The 25,431-nt window shown below is 52.6% G+C and overlaps 1 protein-coding gene and 1 long non-coding RNA gene across 12 annotated transcripts in view; one reads left to right on the forward strand and one right to left on the reverse strand.

Annotated features, from left to right (window-relative positions):
- Positions 1-25,431, reverse strand: part of TNXB (tenascin XB) — a 70,742-nt gene that overhangs the window by 12,494 nt on the left and 32,817 nt on the right. For 3 of the 11 annotated variants that reach the window (XM_049889261.1, XM_049889272.1, XM_049889281.1), the window contains 16 exons: positions 23,052-23,360; positions 21,428-21,736; positions 19,847-20,125; positions 19,245-19,553; positions 17,272-17,625; positions 16,845-17,162; positions 16,142-16,492; positions 14,388-14,711; positions 11,945-12,277; positions 11,250-11,600; positions 8,575-8,907; positions 5,703-6,020; positions 4,989-5,339; positions 3,150-3,467; positions 2,454-2,804; positions 629-946 (listed from right to left, as the gene is read on the reverse strand). In XM_049889261.1, coding sequence (XP_049745218.1) covers positions 629-946; positions 2,454-2,804; positions 3,150-3,467; positions 4,989-5,339; positions 5,703-6,020; positions 8,575-8,907; positions 11,250-11,600; positions 11,945-12,277; positions 14,388-14,711; positions 16,142-16,492; positions 16,845-17,162; positions 17,272-17,625; positions 19,245-19,553; positions 19,847-20,125; positions 21,428-21,736; positions 23,052-23,360 — 5,226 coding nt within the window. Of the gene's footprint in view, positions 1-628; positions 947-2,453; positions 2,805-3,149; positions 3,468-4,988; positions 5,340-5,702; positions 6,021-8,574; positions 8,908-11,249; positions 11,601-11,944; positions 12,278-14,387; positions 14,712-16,141; positions 16,493-16,844; positions 17,163-17,271; positions 17,626-19,244; positions 19,554-19,846; positions 20,126-21,427; positions 21,737-23,051; positions 23,361-23,524; positions 23,708-25,431 lie in introns of those variants that run through there. The other 8 variants (XM_049889262.1, XM_049889345.1, XM_049889335.1 and 5 more) reach the window with 7 other exon arrangements.
- LOC126078697 (uncharacterized) lies at positions 20,651-21,532 on the forward strand. Its single transcript, XR_007518136.1, has 3 exons — positions 20,651-20,780; positions 21,201-21,346; positions 21,446-21,532. It is a non-coding gene; the product is annotated as an uncharacterized LOC126078697 (long non-coding RNA).

Below are 25,431 nucleotides of genomic sequence, written 5' to 3' on the forward strand. Positions count from 1 at the left end.
GGGCCACATAAACTAGAGACTCCATCAGCTTGAGAGCAACTAGATGGTGCTTGGCTACCACCGATCACTGCCCTGACAGGGAACACAACAGAGAATCCCAGATGGAGCAGGAGAACAGCGCACTGTAGATCTCAAATTCTCGTAAAAAGACAAGGCTTAATGGTTTGACTGAGACTGGAGGGACCCTGGAGGACATGGTCCCCAGACTCTTTGTTGGCTCAAGATTGGAACCATTCCCGAAGCCAACTCTCCAGACAGCGATTGGACTGGATTATTAGATAGTGATACTGTGAGCAGTAAGGTTCTTGGCTCAAGTAGACACATGAGGCTATGTGGGCAACTCCTGTCTGGAGGAGAGATGAGAAGAACAAGGGGGACAGGAGCTGGTTGAATGGACATGGGGAATACGGGGTGGAGAGGAAGAATGTGCTGTCTCATTGGGGGAAGGCAGCTAGCAAGTACGTAGCAAGGTGTGTGTAACTTTTTGTATGAGAGACTGATTTGATTTGTAAACTTTCACTTAAAGCACAGTAAATAATTAAAAAAAAAAAAACCAGCTCACTTGCCACCAAAGAGCAAGGGTTCTCTGGCTGGGTCTCCCCTCCAGCGGCCTCCACCCTCCACTCACCGGTCACCCCGATGGCAGAGATGGGGCCCACACGCTGGCCACTATGGAGGCCGTACAGGTTCATCTTGTACTTCTGGCCAGGCTCCAAGCCTGAGATGATGACCTTGTCCTCGTGCCCTGGCACCCGTACCACCTTGGGCTGCCTGTCCCCATTCTTGTACTGGACCAGGAAGTGGTCAAAGTGGCCCTCAGGGACCGTCCAGGACAGGTGCAGGGAGTCGGGGGTGGCATCGGTCACAGTCAGCTCCCCCAGGCGTGGCTTGAAGGGCGGCTCAGAGGTGGCTGTGGGTGTGGCTGTGGTCATCCTAACTTCATCCTCTGGAGAGGGACAGAGACAGAGGGGACAGGTGAGGTCTCTCATTCTTCACTTCAGCATGTGTAGGGATGAGGTACATAAACAAGATGATAAACATAAAAAAGATGCCTTCCATGGTTAATCCATGATTCTTTCCTGGAACCTTCACTGTCGGTGTCCTATCCCCTGACCCTCATTCACCCGTGCCATCACCATCATCCACTAACATCCCTGTGACCCCTCCTCTGTCCCAGCATTGGCCTCTTTTCTGAGTCCAGCCCACATGGTCACTGTGTTTGGGGTCTCCCACCACTGGGGGTCAGGTTGGCATCTCATTGTCCATTTCATCTTATCCTTGCTCACAAAGATCAGAACACCAACTGCCCAACCAGAAACCCAGAAGGGTCCAGGACTCCTCCTAGCTGTCACAGGGTGAGTGCTCAGCTCTCCTTCCTAGATTCCTCCTGGAACCCTGCCCTCCCCCTGCCCTGCCCCATTCTCCTGGTTTGGGCCCCCATCTCCTCTCAGCTGGGTTACTGCCTCCCTCCTGGTCTACCTCCTCCAGGCTTGTCCCCACCTCCACATCCATTCTTCACCAAACAGCCAAAAAAAGTTTTTTTTAAAAATGCAAATATGATGATGTCGGTCTTCAGCTTAAAACTGTACAACCACCCTTTCTACCCCTGGAAGGAATCCCATACTCCCTGAGCCGCCTCCTCCCCTCCAGACACATGTCAAGGCTACCTCCCCACCTCAAAAGATATCCTACAAAAGTCTCTCAGCCCCTCCATCGCCACGCTGTTTCCAGCCTCCTGGCCTTTGCGCCTGCTGTGACAGTGATCTGACACCCTCTTTTTCCTTCTGACCAGGCAGGTCTCTAATCTTCCCATGGGTTTCCATGGGAAGGCTTAGCGGTCCCTGCCTTATCTTGGCCTGACTCTGGGCTCCCCCTCCCATGCACCTCCCCCGTTGCTGTGGTTACAGGTTCACTGCCTGTCCCCATGACTATGTACCCCATTAGGACTGGAATGTGGGTGTCTGTCATGTCAGAGGCCCAGCAACCTCCCATGGTGCCCGGCTCAGGGCTCACCCATTAAATCAATAAATCTGTGAACACCAAACCACAAAGTTCCAGGTGTTACTGTCAGGACACGCTGCAGCCTGGGCCCTGCCATCTCCCATCACAGCCCTGGTTAGCTAGAGAGCAGCTGGGCCTCGGGAGGAATCATGGATGCAGGTTAAATAATTTTCAACAAATTCTAGGGGAGGCTCCATGTTCCTACATTCTCAGGAACTGAAACTGAAGTTTGTGGACCAGAAACATCAGCACCACAGGGAACTCCAGCCTAAACCTTAAATGTGCTGAATGGAATCTGCCTTTAACAAGATTCCTGTGCACGTTTGGATGTGCATTGAATTTGAACAGAAGCCCCTCTGTCAAGAACAATTCTGTTTCCAAGAAGCTGGGAGAAAAGGGATACTCTTCTAGGCCTGTCCTCCACACCCTGCCCTGTCCCAGCCCTCACTCACCCGTCAGCCCCACGGCGGACACAGGGCCCACGCGCTGCCCTGCGTGTAGCCCGTACAGGTGCATCTTGTACTTGTGCCTGGGCTCCAGGCTCTGCACTGTGACCTCGCGCTCCTCGCCCCTGACACGCACCACCTGGGGCCGCCCGTCCCTGTCCTTGAACTGCACGGTGAAGGCGTCAAAGCTGCCCTGGGGGACGGTCCAGGAGAGGCTCAGCGAGTCTGAAGTGGATCCTGTCACCATCAGCTCCCCCAGGAGCGGCTCTTCAGGGGGCTTCAGGGCTTCTGTGGTGGGTTCTGTGGGGGTGGGGGTCTCCTCCATCTCTGGGGGGACAAGGGTCTCTTCCTCTGGAGCTGAGGAGGGAGACACACAGAAAGGGTAAGGAGGGTCCCTGTGAAATGTCCTCGAGAAGCACAGAGAAGCTGTGGCCACAACTGGGCCCTGAGGTCAGTTCAGAGAAGCCTGTTCTTGGGTGGTGTGGTCCAGTTGGGTCAACACCTCACAAATGTGCCCGGAGCCCCAGGTCATGTGGGGGAACAGGTGGCGGCCACCAGCACAGCTCACAGCCACCCTTCTCTGCCCAGGGGGAACAGTCAGATCTCAGGGAGCCGAACAGAAAAGGCACAAAGATACCATGGCCACCATCACCAGAGAGAGGGTGACCCACCCACTGGGTTCTCCCCCTGGGGCCTCCTCACCAGTCACCCCGATGGCAGAGATGGGGCCCACACGCTGGCCACCGTGGAGACCGTACAGGTTCATCTTGTACTTCTGGTCCGGCTCTAGGCCTGAGATGGTGACCTCGTCCTCGTGCCCTGGCACCCGCACTGCCTTGGGCTGCCCGTCCCCGTTCCTGTACTGGACCAGGAAGTGGTCAAAGTGGCCCTCGGGGACCGTCCAGGACAGGTGCAGGGAGTCGGGGGTGGCGTCAGTCACGGTCAGCTCCCCCAGGCGTGGCTTCAAGGGAGGCTCAGGGGCAGCCGTGGGTGTGGCTGGGGTTGTCCTAACTTCATCTCCTGGAGAGGGACAGAGATAGAGGGGACAGGTGAGGTCTCTCATTCCTCATCTCAGCATGTGAAAGGGTGAGGTACAAAACAAGATACCAAGCATCAGGAAGGACGCCTTCCATGGTTGTTCTAACCCATGTCTTCTTTTCCGGAACCTTCACCGTCGGTGTCCTATCCCCTGACCATTATACACCTGTGCCATCACCACTGTCCACTAACACCCCTGTGACCCCTCCTCTGTCCCAGCACTGGCCTCTCTTCTGAGCCCGGGCCTATGTGGTCACTGCATCTGGGACATCCCTCCACCAGGAGTCAGGTTAGCATCTCATCATCCATTTGATGATGTCTTTGCTCTCAAAGAAGCTCAGAACACCCACTGCCCAACCAGAAACCTGGGAGTATCCTGGACTCCTCCCTCTCCCCAACTGTCACTGGACTCCAAAGGGTTCAGCTGTCCTTCTTAGGTTCCTCCTGGAGCCCTGCTCTCCTCCACCTCCACCCCACTCCTGGTTTGGGCCACCATTTCCTCTTACCTGGGTTACTGCCTCCCTACTGGTCTCCCTACTCCAGTCTTGTCCCCACCCCCACATCCATTCTTCACCAAACAGCCAGAATGAGTTTTTAAAAACGTAAACATGGAGGTGTCAGTCTTCAGCTTAAAACTGTACAACCACTCTCCTCACCTGGAAGGAATCCCATACTCAATGAGCTGCCACCACCCCTCCAGACACATGTCAAAGTTACCTCCCCACCTCAAAAGATATTCTACAAAAGTCTCTCAGTCCTTCCATCACCATGCTGTTGCCAGCCTCCGGGCCTTTTCACCTGCTGTGGCAGTGATCTGACACCCTCTTTCTCTTCCGCTAAGGCTGTCACCAGGCAAGTCTCAGCTCTTAGGTGTCCCCTGGGCAGACTAAGGGGTCCCTACCTTGTCCTGGCCTGGCTCTGGGATCCCCCTTCCATGCTCCTCCCCTTTGCTGTATTTGTGTGCCCAGGGCTGTGCACCCCATTAGGATAGGAACATGGGTGTCTGTCGTGTCAGAGGCTGCCCAGTGACCTCCCACATTGTCTTGCTCAGGGCTCACCCACTGAATCAATACATCGGTGAAAACCGAACCAATAGGGTCCTGGGTTACTGTCAGGACATGCTGCAGCCTGACCCCTCCCATCTCCCATCCCAGCCTGGTCAGCCAGAGAGTGCCTGGGCTTCAGTGGGGAGTCTCAGATAAAGTTTAAATAATTTTCAACCAATTCTAAGACAAAGTCCAGGTTGAAAAGAGTTTTCCAATTCAAACGGAGGTCCATGGAACAGCAGCGTGAGCATAGCGGAGGATCTTGTTAGAAATGTAGCATCTCGGTCTGCAGCCCAAACCTGCTATATTGAATCTGGCTTAGTATTTGTATGCAAATAAAAGTTTGAAGAGAGGCCCTGCTGTGGAGAACATTTCTGTTTTTATGAAACTGGTAGAAAAGGGAAGCTCTCCCAGGCCCCGTCCTCCATACCCTGCACTTTCTCCAGCCCCCACTCACCTGTAAAGCCCACAGCAGACACGGGGCCCACGCGCCGCCCCTCGTGGAGGCCATACAGGTGCATCTTGTACTTGCGCCTGGGCTCCAGGCCCTGCAGAGTCACCTCACGCTCCTCGCCTCTGACACGCACCACTTGGGGCCGCCCGTCCCTGTCCTTGAACTGCACAGTGAAGGCATTGAAGTGGCCCTGGGGGATGGTCCAGGAGAGGCTCAGTGAATCCGAGGTGGATCCTGTCACCGTCAGCTCCCCCAGGAGCGGCTCCTCAGCGGGCTCTGGGGCCTCAGTGGTGGGTTCTGTGGGGGTGGGGGTCTCCTCCATCTCTGTGGGGGTGGGGGAATCTTCCTCCGGAGCTGAGAAGAGAAACACAGAGAGGGTGAGGCAGGAGCTCTGTGAGATGTCCCTGGGTCCTCAGGGAGAAGCACAGAGAAGCCCTGGCCACAACTGGGGTCCTGAGGTCAGTTCAGAGAAGCCTGTTCTTGGGCTGGGTGGTCCTGCTGGGTCAACACCTCACAAACGTGCCTGGAGCCCCAGGTCAGGTGGGGGAAAAGGTGGCAGCCACCAGCCCGGCTCACAGCCACCCTTCTCTGTCCAGAAGGTATAGTCAGACCTTGGGGAGCCGCAGGGAAAAGGCACAAAGATACCATGGTCACCATCACCAGAGAGGGTGACTTGCCCACTGGGTCTTCCCCCTAGGGCCACCACCCTCCACTCACCGGTCACCCCGATGACAGAGATGGGGCCCACACGCTGGCCGCCGTGGAGACCGTACAGGTTCATCTTGTACTTCTGGTCAGGCTCCAGGCCCAAGATGGTGACCTCATCCTCGTGCCCCGGCACTCGCACCACCTTGGGCTGCCCATCCCCGTTCCTGTACTGGACGGTGAAGTAGTCAAAGTGGCCCTCAGGGACCGTCCAGGACAGGCGCAGGGAGCCAGGGGTGGCATCCGTCACAGTCAGCTCCCCCAGGCGTGGCTTGAAGGGCGGCTCAGAGGCGGCCGTGGGCATGGCCGAGGCCATCATTACTTCATCCTCTGGAGATGGACAGAGACAGAGGGGACAGGTGAGTTCTCCCATTCTTCCCTTCAGCATGTGTAGGGGTGAGGTACGTAAACAAGATGATAAACATAAGATGCCTTCCAGGGTTGTTCTAATCCATGATTCTTTTCCGGAACCTTCACTGTCAGTGTCCTATCCCCTGACCCTCATGCACCTGTGCCGTCACCACCATCCACTAACATCCCCATGACCCCTCCTCTGTCCCAGCACTGGCCTCTTTTTTGAGCCCAGCTCACATGGTCACCGTGCTTGGGGTCTCCCTCCACTGGGAGTAGTCAGGTTGGCCTCTCACTGGTGATTTAATGAATTTGTCCGCAAACATGCTCCTCTGCTGGGTCCGTGCCTTGTTGAAGGCAGCTCTGAACAGCCACTGCCTCACCAGAAACCAGAAAGTGTCCTGGGCTCCTCCCAGCTGTCACAGGGTCAGAGTGCTCAGCTCTCCTTCCTAGGTTTCCCGTGGAGCCCTGCCCTCCTTTGCCCCCATCCCACTGGCCTGGTTTGGGCCCCTATCTCCTCTCTCCTTGGTTACTGCCCTCCTACTGGTCTCCCTACTCCAGGCTTGTCCCCACCCCCACATCCATTCTTCACCAAACAGCCAGAAAGAGTTTTCTTAAAAAATGCAAATATGATGGTGTCAGTCTTCAGCTTAAAACCATACAATCACCCTCCCTACCCCTGGAAGGAATCCCACACTCTGTGGGCCACCCTCTCCCCTTCAGACACATGTCAAGGTTATTTCCCCACCTCAAAAGATATCCTACAAAAGTCTCTCAGTCCTTGCCTGCACCATGCTGTTTCCAGGCTCCAGGCCTTTGCACCTGCTGTGACAGTTATCTGACACCCTCTTCTTCCTTCTCTAAGGCTGTCATCAGGCAGGTCTCAGCTCTTGGGGGTCCCTAAACTTGTCCTGGACTAAAGGGCCCGTGCCTTGTCCTGGTCTGGCTCCTGGGCTTTCTGTCCTATTGTCCTCCCCTTTGCTGTATTTGCGGGTTCACTGTCCCCAGTGTGCCCTGTTAGGATAAGAACTTAGGTGGCACTTTCAAAGCTTCACCCCAGAGAAGGAGATATGCAGCCCTGACATTTGAGAGTCTCCTGGTTCATCTGCTTGGCCTGGGGCTGCTAGGAGCTGGCCTGGCACTGCACAGTCTAGAGTTCTCCTGCTGAATATGGGCAATTTCGGGGAATACCGACATCAGACCAGGCCATCTGTGACCATCATGGATCAGGGGGTTACTCTGTAATCTGTCTGAATACAGACAAAACTTGAATACTGTGCAGCCACAAAAGTGACCAAATCTGTCCCTCTCCTGGCTGACTGGAGTGACTGTTTCTTCTGTACCAATCACAGCTGTCACCTCGCTCTATCTGCCCTCTCTGTCCAAAAACCAAAACCAAACCCATTGCCGTCGAGTCAATTCTGACTCATAGCGACCCTACAGGACAGAAAGAACTGCCCCATAGGGTTTCCAAGGAGCACCTCGTGGATTCAAACTGCTGACCTTCTGGTTAGCAGCCATGGCACTTCACTACACCACCAGGGTTTCTGCCCTCTCTGTAGATAAGATTTACTAAGACATATAATCATAAGATCACTCCTTCTTCCCAACAGCATCCAATCCAGAGCAAAGCCCCGCTCCTTAAACCAACCTGTAACCAACTGGTGTCAAGTGGACCCTGACCCATGGCGACCCCATGGGTGTCAGAGTAGAACTGTGCTCCATAGGGTTTTCAGTGGCTGATTTTTTGAAAGTAGATCGCCAGACCTTTCTTCTGAGGCACCTCTGGGTGGACTCCAATTTCAACCTTCCCTTTAGCAGTCAGATGAGATAACCGTTTGCACCACCCAGAACTTCCTGCTCCTTAAACTTCCCCCCAAATCACCTCTCACAAGCCCAAACACTCTAACGAGTCCTTCCTGACACCCTCCCTCATTGCATAAAGCATAAATCCAACTTGTTCACCCATAGGTGTGCTTCTGGGGGTCTTTGGCTGGAGGCCATTGGCACCCCGGCTTCCACAGTGCCCAGACCAGGATGTGCAAGTCTTTGCTGAATACACAATTTGACCCAGTGGAGTAAAAACTCTGTTAATACGCCAACCAGGAGGCTCAGGGTATTACTGTCCGGATGTGCTGTAGCCTGACCCCTGTCATCTCCCATCCTATCCCAGTCACCCAGAGAGCAGCTGGGGCTCAGGAGGAATCACCGATGGAGGTTAAATACTTTCAGCAAATTCTAAGGTCTGCACTCCTTTGTTGTGAAGAGGCTTGCTGCTTAAAGTGAGGTCCACGGACCAGAAACATCAGCTTCATGGGAGATCTTGCTTGACATGCAGCGCCTGCAGCCTCAGCCCAAACTTGATGAATCAAGTCTGCCTTTTAATAAGGTCGCCCAGGCGATTCAGACTTGTGTTAAAGTTTAAGGGACGCCCTGCTATGGAGAACATTTGTGTTTCCATGAAGCTGGTAGAAAAGGAAAACTCTCCCAGGCCCTCACTCCACACCCTGCCCTGCCCCCGGCCCCCACTCACCTGTGAGGCCCACAGTGGACACGGGGCCCACACGCCGCCCCTCGTGGAGCCCGTACAGGTGCATCTTGTACTTGCGCCCAGGCTCCAGGCCCTGCACAGTCACCTCACGCTCCTCACCCCTGACACGCACCACTTGGGGCCGCCCGTCCCTGTCCTTGTACTGCACGGTGAAGGTGTCAAAGTGGCCCTGGGGGACAGTCCAGGAGAGGCTCAGCGAGTCCGAGGTGGATCCTGTCACCGTCAGCTCCCCCAGGAGAGGCTCCTCGGGGGGCTCCGGGGCCTCGGTGGTGAGTTCTGTGGGGGTGGGGGTCTCTTCCATGACCTTGTGAGGGACTGAGAGGAGAGAGATGGAGAAACCAGGCTTAATGGATGACTTTCTCAGCTGGGGACATCAATCAAACACATCCCACAAATCTCCTCAGCCAACCATAGGCTTAAAGGGCCCTGGAGCCTTTGTATTAGCCATTAGGAGTGGCCAAGGCTCTGAGACAGGCCTCACTGCCTGCCATTCACCTACTTCTGGTGGGATTGCACCATTACAAACCTTCAGAAAGCAATTTAGACACATGTGTAAGGAGCCAAAAAAATGCTCATTTCCTTTGACCCAATAATCCCATTTCTGGGCACTTATCCTAAAAAAATTATTAAAAAAAGAAGGAAAAAGTTATAGCATGGAAGAGTTCATTAAGGGATTATTCATGACAGCAAAATGTGTCAGGAACCCAAATGACCCACGGAAGATGATTAATTTGGGGATGGAGCATTCACCGTGAAGCACTGAATAACCATTACAATGATGATTAATGCAGGTTGTGTAGTCATGGGGGAAGCGCTTAGGATGTAACCAGTGTACACAGAAGTAAGACCCAAGAATTCCATGAACATGCTGAACCCAGAAAACCAGTGCCGTCGAATCGATTCCGACTCATAGTGACCTTATAGGGCAGAGTAGAACTGCCCCGCAGAATTTCCAAGGAGCGCCTGGTGGATTTGAACTGCCAATCCTTTGGTTAGCAGCCGTAGCACTTAACCACTACGCCACCAGGGTTTCCGAACATGCTGAAGGCAACTTTAAAACATGCGTTGTGTGGAAAACACGGAATGGAAGCACGAGTTACGCACATCGTTACTGGTGGTGAGTATTGCTTCAGGAGAGAATGATGAAAGATTTTTTTTCTATTTTTCAAAGTTTCCACAATGTTGCTATTTCTTTTCATGACTAGAAAAAATGCGGGCTTAAAAAAATTCCTGATCTGAAAAAATTAATAATAGGGTGAAGGGCAGGGAGTGGGGTGTGGTACAGATGAAACAGGAAGGACAGGGACCTTGGTCTGTTATTTTACTCTCTTTACTTTGTATGAAGGTCCCTTTGTGTTGCAAAGAGTTTGCACTCGACTACTAACCTAAACGGTTCATGGTTTGAACCCACTCATTGGCACCTCAGAAAAAAGGCCTGGCAATCTACTTCCATAAAGATTACCTGTAGACATTGAGTCAATTCTAACTCATGGTGAACCCATGTGTTACAGAGAACTGCTTCAAAGGGTTTTCTTTGTTATAATCTTTATGGAAGTAGTCTGCCAGGCCTTTCTTCCATAGTACTGCTGGGTGGGTTCAAACTGCCAACCTTTAGGTTAGTAGTCGAGAGCACACTGTTTGTGCCATGCAGGGACCTTCAACTGGTGTCCTAGGGGCAGCTATTTGTCCTTCAAAGTAACGATTCTCAGAGAGAATGGCTTCTTTGAGACCCGTAGAAACTCTCATGAAACACTCTAAACAGGTGGTATAAGAATCTAGCTGAGAATGGCTTAGGAAAGGCAGGCCTGATTGACTGTGCTTTTGCCATTTAATTTGCCTTGTGATTCTGCTCCCCGCCCCCACCCCAACACCAATTTCTTATGGAATAGAAATTTTAACTTTCCCATAATTCAAAATGAAATAAATTGCAAGACTGATGGGGGAGGTGGTGTGGGGACAGGGATGAAGTAAAAGAGCAGAGAAGACACTCTATTTTTCTCTTTTCCCTGATTATAAAAGAAATGCTAGCCATTCAAGAAAGTCTGGACAAGAGAGAATAGAATACAAAAGAAAATACAAAGTGCTCGAATGCCCTCTTCTGTCCCATGGGCCGGGCCTCCCGAGGATGCGTTTCCTTCAAGCCTTCTTGCCACTCATGTTATGTTCAAGTGCTCATGACCGGCATCCTTACAAAAAATGTGTGGTCTCTCTTCTCAGTGTAACGTTATAAAGTAATTGTTTTTTCCATGGTGGCATATTGGTTCATTTTATAGATGTTACCTAAATTATTATTGAATCATTTCAATGTGGTTGGATGTTGGGCTGTTTTCTTTTTCTTGTTTTTTGTGGTTACAACTAAGAATGCTGTGATTAAGATGGCAAGAAAGGAAAATTCTGATAAGTCAGTCTTGGCCTGTGCCTGGCACATTTCACCCTCGGAGGTGGCCTGATCATCAGATGGAGGCCACACCAGAGGAGATGACAATACTGCAGAGTGGCAAAAGCCAAACCACTAGGCATGAGCCATGGCGGCCATGGAGGGAGGGTTGAGAGGGGAGGTAAGGCCTGGACCGTCAAGGTGAAGAAGCAGAACCATCAAGCTGTTATCTACCAGGGAAAGGGGTTCTCCTGCAGTTCCCTGCCCAGCCCCCACTCACCTGTGAGGCCCACAGCAGACACGGGGCCCACGCGCCGCCCCTCATGGAGGCCATACAGGTGCATCTTGTACTTGTGCCCGGGCTCCAGGCCCTGCACGGTCACCTCATGCTCCTCGCCCCTGACACGCACCGCCTGGGGCCGCCCGTCCCTGTCCTTGAACTGCACGGTGAAGACGTCGAAGTGGCCCTGGGGGACAGTCCAGGAGAGGCTCAGCGAGTCTGAGGTGGATCCTATCACCATCAGCTCCCCCAGGAGTGGCTCTTCAGGGGGCTCTGGGGCCTCCGTGGAGGGTTTTGTGGGGGTAGGGGTCTCCTCCATCTCTGTGGGGACTGGGGACTCTTCCTCTGGAGCTGAGAAGAGAGACACAGAGAAGATGAGGAGGGGCCCTCTGAGATTTTCTCAGGGACAAGGATAGAGAAGCCATGGCCATGATTGGATCCTGAGGTCAGTTCAGAGAAGCTATCCTTGGGCAGGGTGGTCCTGCTGGGTCAACACCCCACAAACGTGCCCAGGTCAGGTGGGGGAACAGGTGGCAGCCACCAGCCCGGCTCACAGCCGCCCTTCTCTGCCCAGGAGGAACACTCAGATCTCAGGGAGCTGCAGGGAAAAGGCACAAAGGTACCCTGGCCACCATCACTACAGACAGGGTGACCCTCCTGCTGGGTCCTCCTCAGGGCCTTCACCCTCCACTCACCGGTCACCCCGATGACAGAGGTGGGGCCCACACGCTGGCCACCATGGAAGCCGTACAGGTTCATCTTGTACTTCTGGTCGGGCTCCAGGCCTGGGATGGTGACCTCATCCTCGTGCCCCGGCACCCGCACCACCTTGGGCTGCCCATCCCCATTCCTGTACTGGACCAGGAAGTGGTCAAAGTGGCCCTCGGGGACTGTCCAGGACAGGTGCAGGGAGTCGGGGGTGGCGTCGGTCACGGTCAGCTCCCCCAGGCGTGGCTTGAAGGGCAGCTCAGGGGTCTCAGTGGATGGGACTGTCGTTGCTGGGGTCATTTCCTCCTCTTTTCCTGGGGCTGGATTGGGATACAAAGAGGATGAGTGGATGTATTCATGGGGAGCTCTCTGGTCAGGGTCCTGGGACTCCTCTGAGACACACCAGGATCCTGCACCCTGCATGCCATGCCTCAGGATGAAGCATCATTTCCTTGGTTTCAATGTTCAGTTCCCATAGGTCAGAGCACACACTCGTGGGGAGTCATGCATGGTGGGGCTGAAACCCGGTGATGGGTACACACCAAACCCCTGGGGCAGCAGGTCCATTAGTGGGATAGAAGGAACGTTTCATCGCACCACCAAATACAACAGGAAAGTCACATCAGGAGATACACCCACTCAGGTGTTGAGAATCCCACTTCAAGGGTTTTCCTTTCATACCCCTTTGGTTTCAAAGGTGTTACGGATTGAATCGTGTCCCCCCAAAATATGTGTTATAAATCCTAACCCCTGTACCTGTGGATATAATCCCATTTGGGAACAGGAGTTTCTTTTTTATGTTAATGAGACCATAACAGTGTATGGCATGTCTTAAACCAATCACTTTTGAGAAACAGCAGATTAGGCAGAGAAGAAAGCAGACTCAGATGGAAGCTGACGCTATCTGAAGACAAGAGGTAGACGAGTCTGCAAGCCCAAGGGTGGCTGGCTAGAGCAGTCAAGACGAGGGTTTTCTCCCAGAGACACAGCCTTCCACTAGAGCCAGTGCCCTAAATTCAGACTTCTAGACTCCGAACTGTGAGAAAGAGCCCCAGTGGCGCAGTGGTTAAGAGCTACGGCTGCAAGCCAAAAGGTCAGCAATTGGAATCTACCAGCCGCTCCTTGGAAACTCTATTGGACAGTTCTACTCTGTCTTACAGGGTCACTATGAGTTGAAATTGACTCAACAGCAATGGGTTAACTGTGAGAAAATAAATTTCGGTCCTTTATACCCACCGACATGATTTCTGTTACAGTAGCACTGGATAACTAAGACAGAAAGCTTTTCTGAGCATTTACAGACGCCAATCTGGATTTCACAGCAGAGGGCAGAGAGGAGACCACAGTCGGGTCACCTGTGTACATAGGTCATGGTTGGGTCTTGTAGTCCTTCTCTAGTGCTGAGGACAGAGCTGTGCACCATGGTGCCCCAGTGAGGCTGGCTCTGTTGGCATGTGTGCAATCATTTGCTTTGTTTTTATTGATTTCTTTCACCTTTTCTGTTCTGTGTAAGGGTTTTTTCTGCCTTAATGGTTAAATTACAAAACCACCACGTTTCATACATCTCTTACATTTGGGAACTGGGTCTTAAGCATAGGTAGGTCTTAAGGGGATAATAACTACAAAAGAGCTTAAGGAAAGCAGCAAAAGGTTGTGTTAATTAATGAAGGGAAAATGCCTTGTTACGGTGTGTGTATAACTAACGTTAACTATTGAAGTAATACTATCCATGTTAACAGAATTCAGTGTTGTTTTAGCATCAATTTGGGGGCTCGAGGAACACATTCAATTTTTCCCACTGAAATCAGTGACAATTACGAGAGTTCTCCCTAAGAGGTTTTCAGGGACAAATTACCTCCCTCAGGAGGGAAAGCCTGTAGTTACCATTCACTATGTGTAAGTCAAGCCATACTCACGCCCACCCTGCAAGGCGGGTGTGGCTATTCCTTCTTCACAGATCAAGAAAAGGGGGCACAGAGAGGTTGACTGACTCTTCTGAGGTCACATAGCTTGAATGGGCTGAGGTAGGTCTGCCTGAGCCTGTGTTATTTCCCTGCCTTGGAGGCAATTACCAGCCTGGAGGCCTCAGTCCCCAACGGCCTCTCCCAAAAGGGCCTGGAACTTCTCCAGGATTCACTCCCTTCACTCCCCTGACCATGCCTGGCTGAGGCTTTGGTGGACGGGAGGTTGGGTCAGAGGTTTGGCAGGTTCTTGGACCCCTGCCTCTTCAAGAAACCCAAAAGCCTATGTGTGAAGGGTAAGAGGGCTGAGTGACACCAAAGGCTTGGAGAAAAGACATGAACAGACTCACTCCCAGGAGCTCTGGAGACTCAGTCCTGGGGAAAGAGGAACAGAGACACCTGGACACTGACAATAAAAGGGAAACCCAGTCTACCTTGGGGAGGGCCCAGTGCCCTACTTCACACTTACCAGTTAAACCAATGGCAGAGACGGGGCCCACACGCTGGCCTCTGTGGAGGCCATACAGGTTCATCTTGTACTTGTGGTCCGGCTCCAGGCCCGAGATGGTGACCTCGTCCTCGTGCCCTGGCACCCGAACCACCTTGGGCTGCCCATCTGCATTCCTGTACTGGACCAGGAAGTGGTCAAAGTGGCCCTCGGGGACCGTCCAGGACAGGTGCAGGGAGTCAGGGGTGGCATCGGTCACGGTCAACTCCCCTAGGCGTGGCTTCAGAAAGCCCAGGGCAGTGGTGGGAAGTGGGACTGCAGAAGTTGAGGGCTCTTCTTTAGGGGCTAAGAAGAAATGCAGACAGAGTCTTTCTTGTTGCTGGAAGTTACTGATGAAGTCCCAGCCCTCCTTAAGATCCATTTCTAATTATGATCATCAGTCTTTGTGTGGCAACCACACCGGCCTCCTGGCCATCCCTCAAACATGCCAGGCTGCCTCCCACCCCAGAGCCTTGGCACTGACTGTTCTCTTCACCTGAACATTCTCTCCCCAGATGTACACAGCTCCTGTTCACATTTCCTTTAAGTCTTTGCTCAAATGTCACTTTCTCCTTGATGCTTTCCCTATTTAAACGTCCAATTCCTCAACTGCAATGTCTCCTCATTTGGACATGATTCTAGCAAAAAACTGCCTAACAACGATGACAAGAACTATAGCAGGAGACTGCAGGAGCCTGTAGCACTGCTTAGGTACTCGATGATATTTAAGGAACGCGCGTTCATTTTTAAAGGCGTGGTAACTAGCTTGTGGTTATTTTTAAAGGGTCCCCTCCCCACCCTACCCCTTTTTTTTCCTTTTTCTGCTGAAAGTACAGGGTGTTGAGGATAAGTTTGAAAATATTCCAGTGCTATATCCACATGATGGAATACTACTTAACAGTAAAAAGGAACAAAGTACTGATACATGCTACGATATGGATGAACCACAAAAACATTAGGGTCTGTGAAAGAAGCCCGACACCAAAGAACACACAGTATGATTCCATTTATGTGAAATGTCCAGAATAGGCAAATTTCCAGAGTCAGAATGTACGTTAGTGGTTGTCTAGGGCTGGGGTAGGGATGGAGATGGACATGAGGTTTCTTTTTGGGGTGATGGAAAAGTTCTAAAATTAGATTGTGGTGACAGTCGCACAACTCTGTAAATATACTAAAAATCAAGGAATTGTATACTTAAAACAGACGTTTTATGGTGTGTAAATTATACCTCAATACAGCTGTTAGTAAAAAAAAAAAAAAAAGTCTAGTGGGGAAGAGTGAGAAGTCGGTGGGGTACAGATGAGCCAGGCTGGCCAGGAGTTAACAATTGGTTGAAGCAGCGTGACTGGTACATCGGATTACTTATACTATTCTTTCTCTTTGTTTATATGTTTGACATTTGTATAAAATGTGTTAAATGAATTCAGACTCAGGGCCTTTGTCCCAATTTCACAAAAGGAGTTCTCTTGAGTGCCCAGGCTGAGCAGAGAGCCACAGACTTATCAGTGAACTACCAGCTTTGGAGGCTTCATTCCTAGTGGCCTCTTCAGATGGGCCTGGCACTTCTCTGGGATTTGCTCTCCCCTCCCCAGATCATACCTGCCTGAGGTACTGGTGGGCAGAGGGTTGGGCTTGGAGGCTTCAGGGCCCTGGGTCTCCATGGAGGAGATTTTGGAGGCTCCACGAATGAGACCTTTCCTGAGACCCAACCCAGGGGCACTTTACCCCTCACTTACCGGTCAGACCTGTGGTAGACACGGGGCCCATGCGCCGTCCCCCATGGAGCCCGTACAGGTTCATCTTGTACTTGCGCCCGGGCTCCAGGCCCTGCACGGTGACTTCGTGCTCCTCACCCCCCACATGCACCACTTGGGGCCGCCCATCCCTGTCCTTGAACTGCATGGTGAAGGCATCGAAGCGGCCCTGGGGAACGGTCCAGAAGAGGCTCAGTGAGTCCGAGGTGGATCCTGTCACCGTCAGCTCCCCCAGGAGCGGCTCCTCAGGGTGCTCTGGGGCCTCGGTGGTGGGTTCTGTGGGAGTGGGGGTCTCCTCCATCTCTGTGGGGACTGGGGTCTCTTCCTCTGGAGCTGAGAAGAGAGACACAGAGAAAATGAGGAGGGGCCCTGTGAGATATCCTCAGGAACAAGGATAGAGAAACCATGGCCATGATTGGATCCTGAGGTTGGTTCAGAGAAGCCCATTAGGCTGGGTGGTCCTGCTGGGTCAACACCTCACAAACGTGCCCGGAGCCCCAGGTCAGGTGGGGGAACAGGTGGCAGCCACCAGCACGGCTCACAGTCGCCCCTCTCTGCCCAGGAGGAACAGTCAGATCTCAGGGGGCCACAGGGAAAATGTACAAAGGTACCATGGCCACCATCACCAGAGAAAGGGTGACCTGCCCGCTGGGTTCTCCCCCTGGGGCCTCCACCCTCCACTCACCAGTCATCCCGATGGCAGAGATGGGGCCCACACGCTGGCCACCGTGGAGGCCATACAGGTTCATCTTGTACTTCTGGTCTGGCTCTAGGCCCAAGATGGTGACCTCATCCTCGTGCCCTGGCACCCGCACTGCCTTGGGCTGCCCGTCTCCATTCCTGTACTGGACCATGAAGTAGTCAAAGTGGCCCTCAGGGACCGTCCAGGACAGGTGCAGGGAGTCAGGGGTGGCATCAGTCACAGTCAGCTCCCCCAGACGAGGCTTTAATGGAGGCTCGGGGGCCACTGTGGGCAGTTCTGAAGGTTCATCCTCCTGTGGGACTGAACAGAGACACAGAGACAACGACAGGGTGTCCACGGGGATCTGGTCTTCTCTGGGCCCCCCAGCTGTGTGGAAGGCAGCAGAGCAGCCAAAGCTCTTCTTGCTCACCTGTCAGGGCTTCGATGTGGGCAGGACCCACCTGCTGCCCGTCACGGAAGCCGTAGAGGTCCACCAGGTATCTGTGGTCAGATTTCAGGCCAGAGATGGTGACATCATTCTGGTCACCCTCTAAACTGACCGCCTGGAGTAGCCCGTCCCTGTCTGTGTAGTGGACCACAAAAGCGTCGAATTCTCCCTCAACTACCATCCAGGAGAGATGCAGGGTGTGTGATGTGGCCTTCTCCACGGTGAGCGTCCCCAGACGGGGCTCAGCTGCTGTCGGGGCTGGGGCCTGGGTCACGTCTTTGTCTTCTTCCCTGGGGGCTGGCTCAGAGACAGCAGACATGGGTGATGGGTCTGTCGCTGCACCCATCGGAGAGGAAGGGAGGCAGGAAGGCGACGAGGGCAAGATGTCAGCAAAAAAAAGGACCAACTACTGATCCACATGGGTGAATTTCATTAACATTATACAGAGTGCAAGAAACGAAAAACAAACCAAACCCGTTGTCGACAAGTTGATTCCAACTCATGACAACCCCACGTGTTACAGGGTAGAACTGTAACTGCTCCATAGGGTTTTCTTGGCTGTAATCTTTATGGAAGCAGTTTGTAGTTCTGCAGTGCTGCTGGGTGGGTTTGAACTGCCAAACTTGGTTAGTAGTTGGGTGTAACCTGTTTGTGACACCCAGGGACTTTAGAGTGCAACAGCCAGATACAAACGACTGCTTACCATATGGTTCTATTAGAGGGCATACTTAGAAAGGCATTAAAGCTATCATGACAGAAAGCAGATGGGTGGTTGCCAGACCCTGGGGTTGGGAAAATGGACTGCAAAGGAGCACAAGGAAACTCTTTGGGTTAATGGAAATGTTTTATATCTCAATTGTGGTAGTGATCTCATTTGCCAAAACTCATCCAACCGTTGACTTAAAATGGATGAATTTTATTGCATGTAAACAATGCCTCAATAAAGGTGATCCCGGAAGCATTGAGTGTCTGTTAACAGTGGTGAAAAATCTGGCAATGGATACTCCTGATGGTTGCACCACGTGGTTGAGGTAATCAGCGGCATTGAATTGTAATATAAAAATGCTGAATTGCATGTGTACACCAATGTTCACTGCAGCACCATTCACAGTAACCAAAAGGTAGAAACAATCGAAATATCCATCAACAGATGAATAGATAAACAAAATGTGGTATATATATACAATGGAATATTACTGAGCCATAAAGAGGAATGAAGTCCCGAGGTATGCTACGATATGAACAAACCTTGAAAACATCACAATGAGCAAAATAAATCAGTTGCAAAAGGACAAATACTATATGAGCTCACTCGTATGAAATAAGCAAACATATACCACTACAGTACACACTTGTTGCCGTCAAGTTGATTCCGACTCATAGCGGCCCTACAGAACAGAGTAGAACTGCCCCATAGGGTTTCCAAGGAGCACCTGGTGGATTCGAACTGCTGACCTTTTGGTTAGCAGCTGTAGCTCCTAACCACTACACCGCCAGGGTTTCCAAGCAAATATATATATTAAAAAAACTTTTATTTATTTATTTATATATATATATTGAAACCAAAAATGATTAGTGGTTCCCAGGGATGGGAGGGAGGGGGAAAGAGAGGGTTTTGGCTTAGGGGGCAGTGAGTTTATGTTAATGGTGGTGGGATAATTTGGAAAAGGGTAACGAGAGCAGTTGCATCACTTGAAGAATGTGATCAACATCACTGAACTGTACAGGTAGAAACTGTTCATGTACGTTTTGCTGTGTGTATTCTTACCACAATAAAAAAAAAATGCTGAATTGGCAAATATTGTATTATATAAATTTTTACCACAATAAAAATAAAACTGATCCCTTCCCCAAAAGAAGGAAGATGGGAAGCTCAGAAATGGGGTGAGCTTGTTGAGAGCAGAAAGCCGAGGTGGGGAAGAAGGCATGGGGTGTCCTGGCCGCAGCCCACTCACCAGTCATGGCAATGGTGGAGATGGGACCCACACGTCGGTCACCGTGCAGGCCGTAGAGCAGGAGCTTGTACCTGCGGGCGGGGTCCAGGCCCGGGATGGTAACCTCCCTGAGGCTGCCCTCCAAGGGCACCACCTGTGGCTGCCCATCCCTGTCCTTGTACTGGACCACAAAGGAGTTGAACTCGCCCTCGGGGACCGTCCACGAGAGGCCCACGGAGTCTGGCGTCACACTGGTCACCTGCAGCTCCTCTCCCAGACGGGGCTTTGAGGGATGCTTTGGTACAGTCTCGTCCACAGCTCTCCGGGTCTCTGAGATGGAGACACAGGGAGGAAACAGCTGAGCTGTTTCTGGAAGGTTGGGTGACCTCTGAGGGCAGGCTTGAGAGGCCTGGAGGCAGGGTTTTGACGTGGCCGAGCTCCCAAAGGTCTGGTGCAATGAGCTTGTGTGAGGGTTGGGGGAGCTGGATCTGAGCGGGGAGGCTGGGGCCAAATCACAACCACAATGGCAGCCACCACAAGTGACCAGTGGCCTGGAAGAGTGTTGGGCACCTTCTCTGGGGGGGCTCGGGAACAAAGCAGGGCCTGCAAGGTACCCCACTCACCAGTGGTGCCATCAGTGGTGAGGGGGCCGTGGCGCTTCTTGTCCAGGAGGCCGTAGAGGAGAAATCGGTACTTTCGGCCAGGGTCCAGTGGTGTAACAGTGACTGAGCGCTGGTGGCCCTCCACGGACACCACCCTGGGCCCATCCCTGTCTTTGAACTGGACCGTAAAAGAGTCAAAGTGGCCTTCGGGGACCGTCCAGGAGAGACGCAGCGAGTCTGGGGTGGGGTCTGTCACCCACAGCTCCCCGAGGTGGGGTGGGGTTCCCAAGCTGTCAGCATCTGGGGCAGTTGACAGAGATGAAAGGTTCTTGTGTTTATTTTTTCCAAATGACTCCCTCACTGCCTCCCGCTGGGGCAGGAAAAACCCAGAGCTGCCCAAATGGTCAGTGCCTCCCCAAAATGTTTCCATCACCCTCCCGTCCCTGCCACCTGCCCCAACTGGTCCAGACTTGTCTCCACTTGACCAATGTGGGGAGGGGTCTTCTGCCCTGAGACATCCCTGGGAACAGAGACTCCTAGCTTCCCTCTCAGTCCAGCCTCTTCCCGTTTACTGGAGATCGCTTTCCTAGCAGGTGCAACTTATCACAGGACTTGGGTCTCTGTTTCCTCCTACCCAGAAGCCTACACTTTGGGATTTGGCTGGTTCCTGAGGAGATTTGAAGGTCCAAGAGAGGCCCAAGGGGGCCCAGAATTCCTAAGGGGGCAGACTGCACAGGGGGTGGGGCAGGGGGGAGGCAGAAGTTATGACGGAGGTGGTCCTGGCTCCACCCCTTTCCCTTTCTCACGGGGCACTCCCACAGGGCCTGGTGGAGGAGTAGCGGCTTCCTGCGGGTGGGGTAGGCGGGTGAAGTGAGGAGCTCAGACGGGAAAAGGATTTGTTGTCTGGCCAAGGAGCCATCGGGGCCTGGGAAGGAGCTGGCCTGCTGCCTTCCTGGTCAGCAAGGACTCTGACGGCATTGTTATTTCGAGAGTTTTCTGGCAACAAGGAACCCCCAGGGGCAAGGGAGGACCTGGGCCAAACTCCAGGAAAGGGGCATGGCTGGGCTGGGCCAGTGGGCCAGGCCAGGCAGCCAGCCCAGGGCTCCTCTGGTTCCAACTGCTGAGGCCCCAGGAGAAGGGCAGGGGGGAAGGGGGAACTCTGGGGGAGGCAAATATGGTACTGGATGGGCCTGAGCCAGGAAGGTAAGTACCTGGGTGAGGGACTGTGGTGAGGAGTCAGAGGGGAGGTGGTAAAACCCTCAGAGGTGACTGCTACACAGAGCTGAGGCCCTGAGAGACCCTGGGAGGCAGGAAGGGCTCCTGGCTACCCTTGGCCCTTCTCCCAGTGCCCCAGCCTTCCTTTTCCATCCTCCAGGAAGGGGCCAAAGGGGCCTCCCACACCCAACAGAGGTGGAAATTATGAGACAAAAGGTCGAGGAGAACACCAGGACTGGCCCTGGCTTCCCATCCTTGTCTGCCTTGTACCAGGACAGGCAGTGTGACTTTCCAAGTGGAAGAGAGGTAGACAAGGGAAACCCTGGCAGAGGGAGAGGAAATCAGCAGTGTGAAGAAGGGCAGGAAGACTGCATGGGGGGTTCTCACCCGTCTTTGCCTCCACAGAGACTGGGCCTCGTCGCTTCCCATCCTGGATCCCAAAGAGCAGGAACTTGTACTTGCGGGAGGGCTCCAGGTCAGGCACGGTGACCTCACGCTGGTCTGGGGCCACAGGCACCACCTGGGCCTGCCCATCCCTGTCCTTGTACTGGACCACGAAGGAGTCGAGCTCGCCCTCAGGGGCTGTCCAGGTGAGGCCCACGGAGTTGGAGGTCACGCCCGTCACTGCCAGCTCCCCGAGGCGAGGTTCTTGGGGGCGTTCAAGAGCCTCTGTGGCTGAGGTTGGTAGGAGGGGAGCTAGGATCCAAGAAGACAAAGAAAGCGGCTGAGATTTCTGAGGGGAGAACTCCCCCTCACAGGGCTCCTGGGCTCCATGGGCCTCATGGAGTCCATGAACTGAAATAGAAAACAGTACATCTTTACTTTCAGGGACATCTACCTGAAATGTAGTGCTTCCTTCAATGAGTGTAAGAAACCAGCCAGTGGTATGAGCAGTACCTGTGACTGCCTCTGATAGAAATCACAGGTGTTTTCACACCACCTTAGAGTGACTGCAGAAACTTCAAAATAGTCCTTACACTCATCGCTACTTTGAAATGTGGGTAGTTTATTAAACTTGCTGCTAAATCTTATTTTAATGTACTAATAAAAAAGTCCAAACCAAAAACCCAAACTGTTGTCGTCAAGTCAGTTCCGACTCCTGGCCACCCCATGTGTTACAGAGTAGAAGTGCTCCATAGGGTTTTCCTGGCTGTAATCTGGAATCGACTCAACGGCACTGGGTAATCTTTACAGAAGTAGGTTGCCAGGCCTTTCTTCTGCAGTGCAGCTGAGTGGGTTTGAACCACCAACCCTGAGGTTAGTAGTTAGGTGCACATTGCTTGCACCACCCAGGCTCCTTAATAAAGAAGTCCACGTATTATTAAATCATAAATATGAGTTTTATAATGTATTTTGATAATTGTCTATCAATATCATTGGTTTCCTTTGTCATCCTATGCATTTTACTTAACAGATTTACAAACACTGTTCTGAGAGGGCTTTCCCAGATGCATGGCCCCAAGATGGTGGAGCTCCTGTGCCAGGGAAGCCATGAGGGAAAGGAAGGACGATTCCATTTGGGAGAGGGCTGCTTCCCAGAGGGATACTGACTGTGGCGCTGCTGAGGGAAATGCAGCCTGGGCCAGGAGGCTGAGGACTTCTGAGAAAAGAGTCTAAGCTGTGTCATTTAACCTCAATAAAAAAGAGCAGCAGGGGGAGGTGGCAGCCGTGTCCAAGTCACCACAGGGTTGTAAAGAGAAGGGGAGGAAACAGCTGTGGGCAATCAGAGAGTCTTCTGGCTGGATGTAGGTCAGATGGAAGGGAGACATTCCCACCCCAGGAGAGGGCAGGCAGGGGGTGGAGAAGGGACTGAAGGGCAGGGAAGGTTCCAGCCTGAAGAAGGAGCCAAGGGGTCAGGGAAACAGACTAAGGTGACTGTGACTCCAGAAAGGACCTGTGGAGCCACTGAGGTGGGGCCTGAAGAGGCCCAACCTCTCAGTGAGGGAATGGTGGTGCCCAGGCAGGGCTGGGAGAGGTCTCCAGGTGGGACAGCCTCACCCCCCTCACTCACCCGTCATGGCTACCACAGAGAGGGGACCCACACGTTTTCCATCATGTATCCCATAGAGGTTGATCTTGTACTTTCTGGAGGGCTCCAGGCTGGGGATAGTGACTTCATGCTGGTCTGGGGCCACAGGCACCACCTGGGGCTGGCCGTCTCTGTCCTTGTACTGGACCATGAAAGAGTCGAATTCGCCCTCAGGGACAGTCCACAAGAGGCCCACAGAGGTGGGGGTCACGTCCGTCACCGTCAGCTCCCCCAGCTGTGGCTCCTGGGGAGGCTCAGTTGCTGGAGAAGCTTCTTCCTCCTGCTGTGGGGCTGAGACAGAGATGGAGGAGGGGTTAGAAAAGACCCACTTTTCTGTCAGCAGGAATTTATGTAGTTGTTCTTGTGGTACCCATGAGCTGGCTTTGATGTGGTAAAACAACACTGACCAGTTCATCTGTCTGGCCAACAATCCTTCCCTAAGTCCCCTCAGGTACCTGGGGCTGTGCAGGGTGGGGGTCAGGTGTTAGCTGTCACAGAGACCCTGGGAAAGCGGCTGAAATGCCATCTGTATATCCATCACTCCAAGGCCTCTTCTTCTCCCAGGCCTCTCCCTTAAACCCCACACTCCTGCTGCTCAGCATCTTCCCTGGATTCTTGATGTGTGTGTCAAGCTCAAGTCCAAAACTGACTCATGAGCTCCCCCACGCTTGCTATCCGCACCCTCCCCCCCGCCCCCGCAGCTTTCCCCAACTCAGTAAAATAACAACTCCATCTTCCAGCTGCTCAGGCCAGAACACTCAAGTCATGTCTGAGCCTTCACTCACTCACATCCCGCACAGTGGCACGACCTTCGGGATCTAACCCCTTCTCACTGCCTGCACCGCCCTGTCTCCAGGGACCACCATCTCTTGCTGGACTATCCCAATAGCCTCCTAAGCCATCTCCTTCCTCTGCCCTCACCCCTCTTCAGTCTGTTCCCTGTGCAGCAGCCACAGAGGCTCAAAGAACCTCCATCTATCTCAGAGTAAAAGCCGAGTCCTTTCAATGGCCTACAAGGTCCCATGTGTCAGTCTCTCACGTCCTCCCCTCCACTCCATTTCTGCTGTTCCGCAGTCCTCTCCCTGCCTGCTGCCCACTGCACTTGCCCTTCCTTCTGCCTGGGATGCTTTTCCCCTAGATGCCTGTGCAACTTGTCATCTCACCTCCTTCGGCTCTTTCCTCAGACGCTGCCTTCTCAGCTAGGCCCCTCTTCCTTCTCTCTTGCTCAGACTCACCATCTCACCTACTCGGCGTTGTTCTTCTCTACAGCACTCGCCGCTTTAACCTGCAGCCCCACCGACACCTGGACTCACCCTGCTGCCCGTCTCCCTCCACCAGAATGTGAGCCCTCAGGCTTTGCCCACACAGGAGGTGCTCAACAAAAGTGAGTTCGATTAGGGAGCAGTCTTAGGAGACAGTGAGTTTATATCAGTGGGGGAGGAACAACTGGGAAAAGGGGGTGGAATGTTTGTACAACTTGAAGAATCTAATCAATGTCACTGAATTGTACGTGTAGAAATTGCTGAATTGGTGTATGTTCCGCTGTGTATATTCTCATCAACAATAAAATAAAATAAAATAAACAAATAAAAACAATTAAGAAGCAGACTGCAGGTTTGGGCTGGAGAAGGCTGGGCTCCGACTGCCAGCCCACATTGCCCTGGAATGAACTGAGTCTAGGAGGCACCTCTCATTAGTGATGGAATCTGGAAAGTGGTCCCAAAAGACCCATTGGTGGAGGGGCTGGGAGGGTTCGACTCCCAAGAACTTGTTTCTCTGGCTCCTGAAGGAAGGCAAGACTAGGTCCTAGAGAGGTAAAACCTGCTTTAAAACAGACTGGCTAAAAAAAAAATAAGACTGGTGATGAGGCCTCCAAAAACCACCAACCAAGCTCATTGCTGTAGAGTCAATTTTGACTTACAGTGACTCTATAGGACAGAGTAGAACTGCCCCATAGGGTTACCAAAAAGCAGCTGGTTGATTTGAACTGCCGACCTTTTGCTTTGCTTAGCAGCCGCGGCTCCCCATAGCTCTTAACCACTGTGCCACGAGGGCTCCAATGAGGTGGCAGGCAGATAGAAATGAGTCTAGGTAGGGTAAGCAGGGAAGGACGAAGCTACAGTGGCAGCTGAAGGGAGACTGGAGAGAGATTAACCATTGGGTATTGGGCATCTCATAGCAACCCCATGTGTTACAGAGTAGAACTGCTTCATAGGGCTTTCTTGGCTGTAATCTTTATGGAAGCAGATTGCCAGACGTTTCTTCCACAGTGCGGCTATGTGGACCTGCCAACCTCAGGTTAGTAAAAAAAAAAAAATTTAAAGGGCAAACCTTTGTGCCACCCAGGGATACATGGGTAGCC

This window comes from Elephas maximus, chromosome 1, assembly GCF_024166365.1.
Source record: "Elephas maximus indicus isolate mEleMax1 chromosome 1, mEleMax1 primary haplotype, whole genome shotgun sequence".
In the NCBI taxonomy this organism is placed as follows: domain Eukaryota; kingdom Metazoa; phylum Chordata; class Mammalia; order Proboscidea; family Elephantidae; genus Elephas; species Elephas maximus.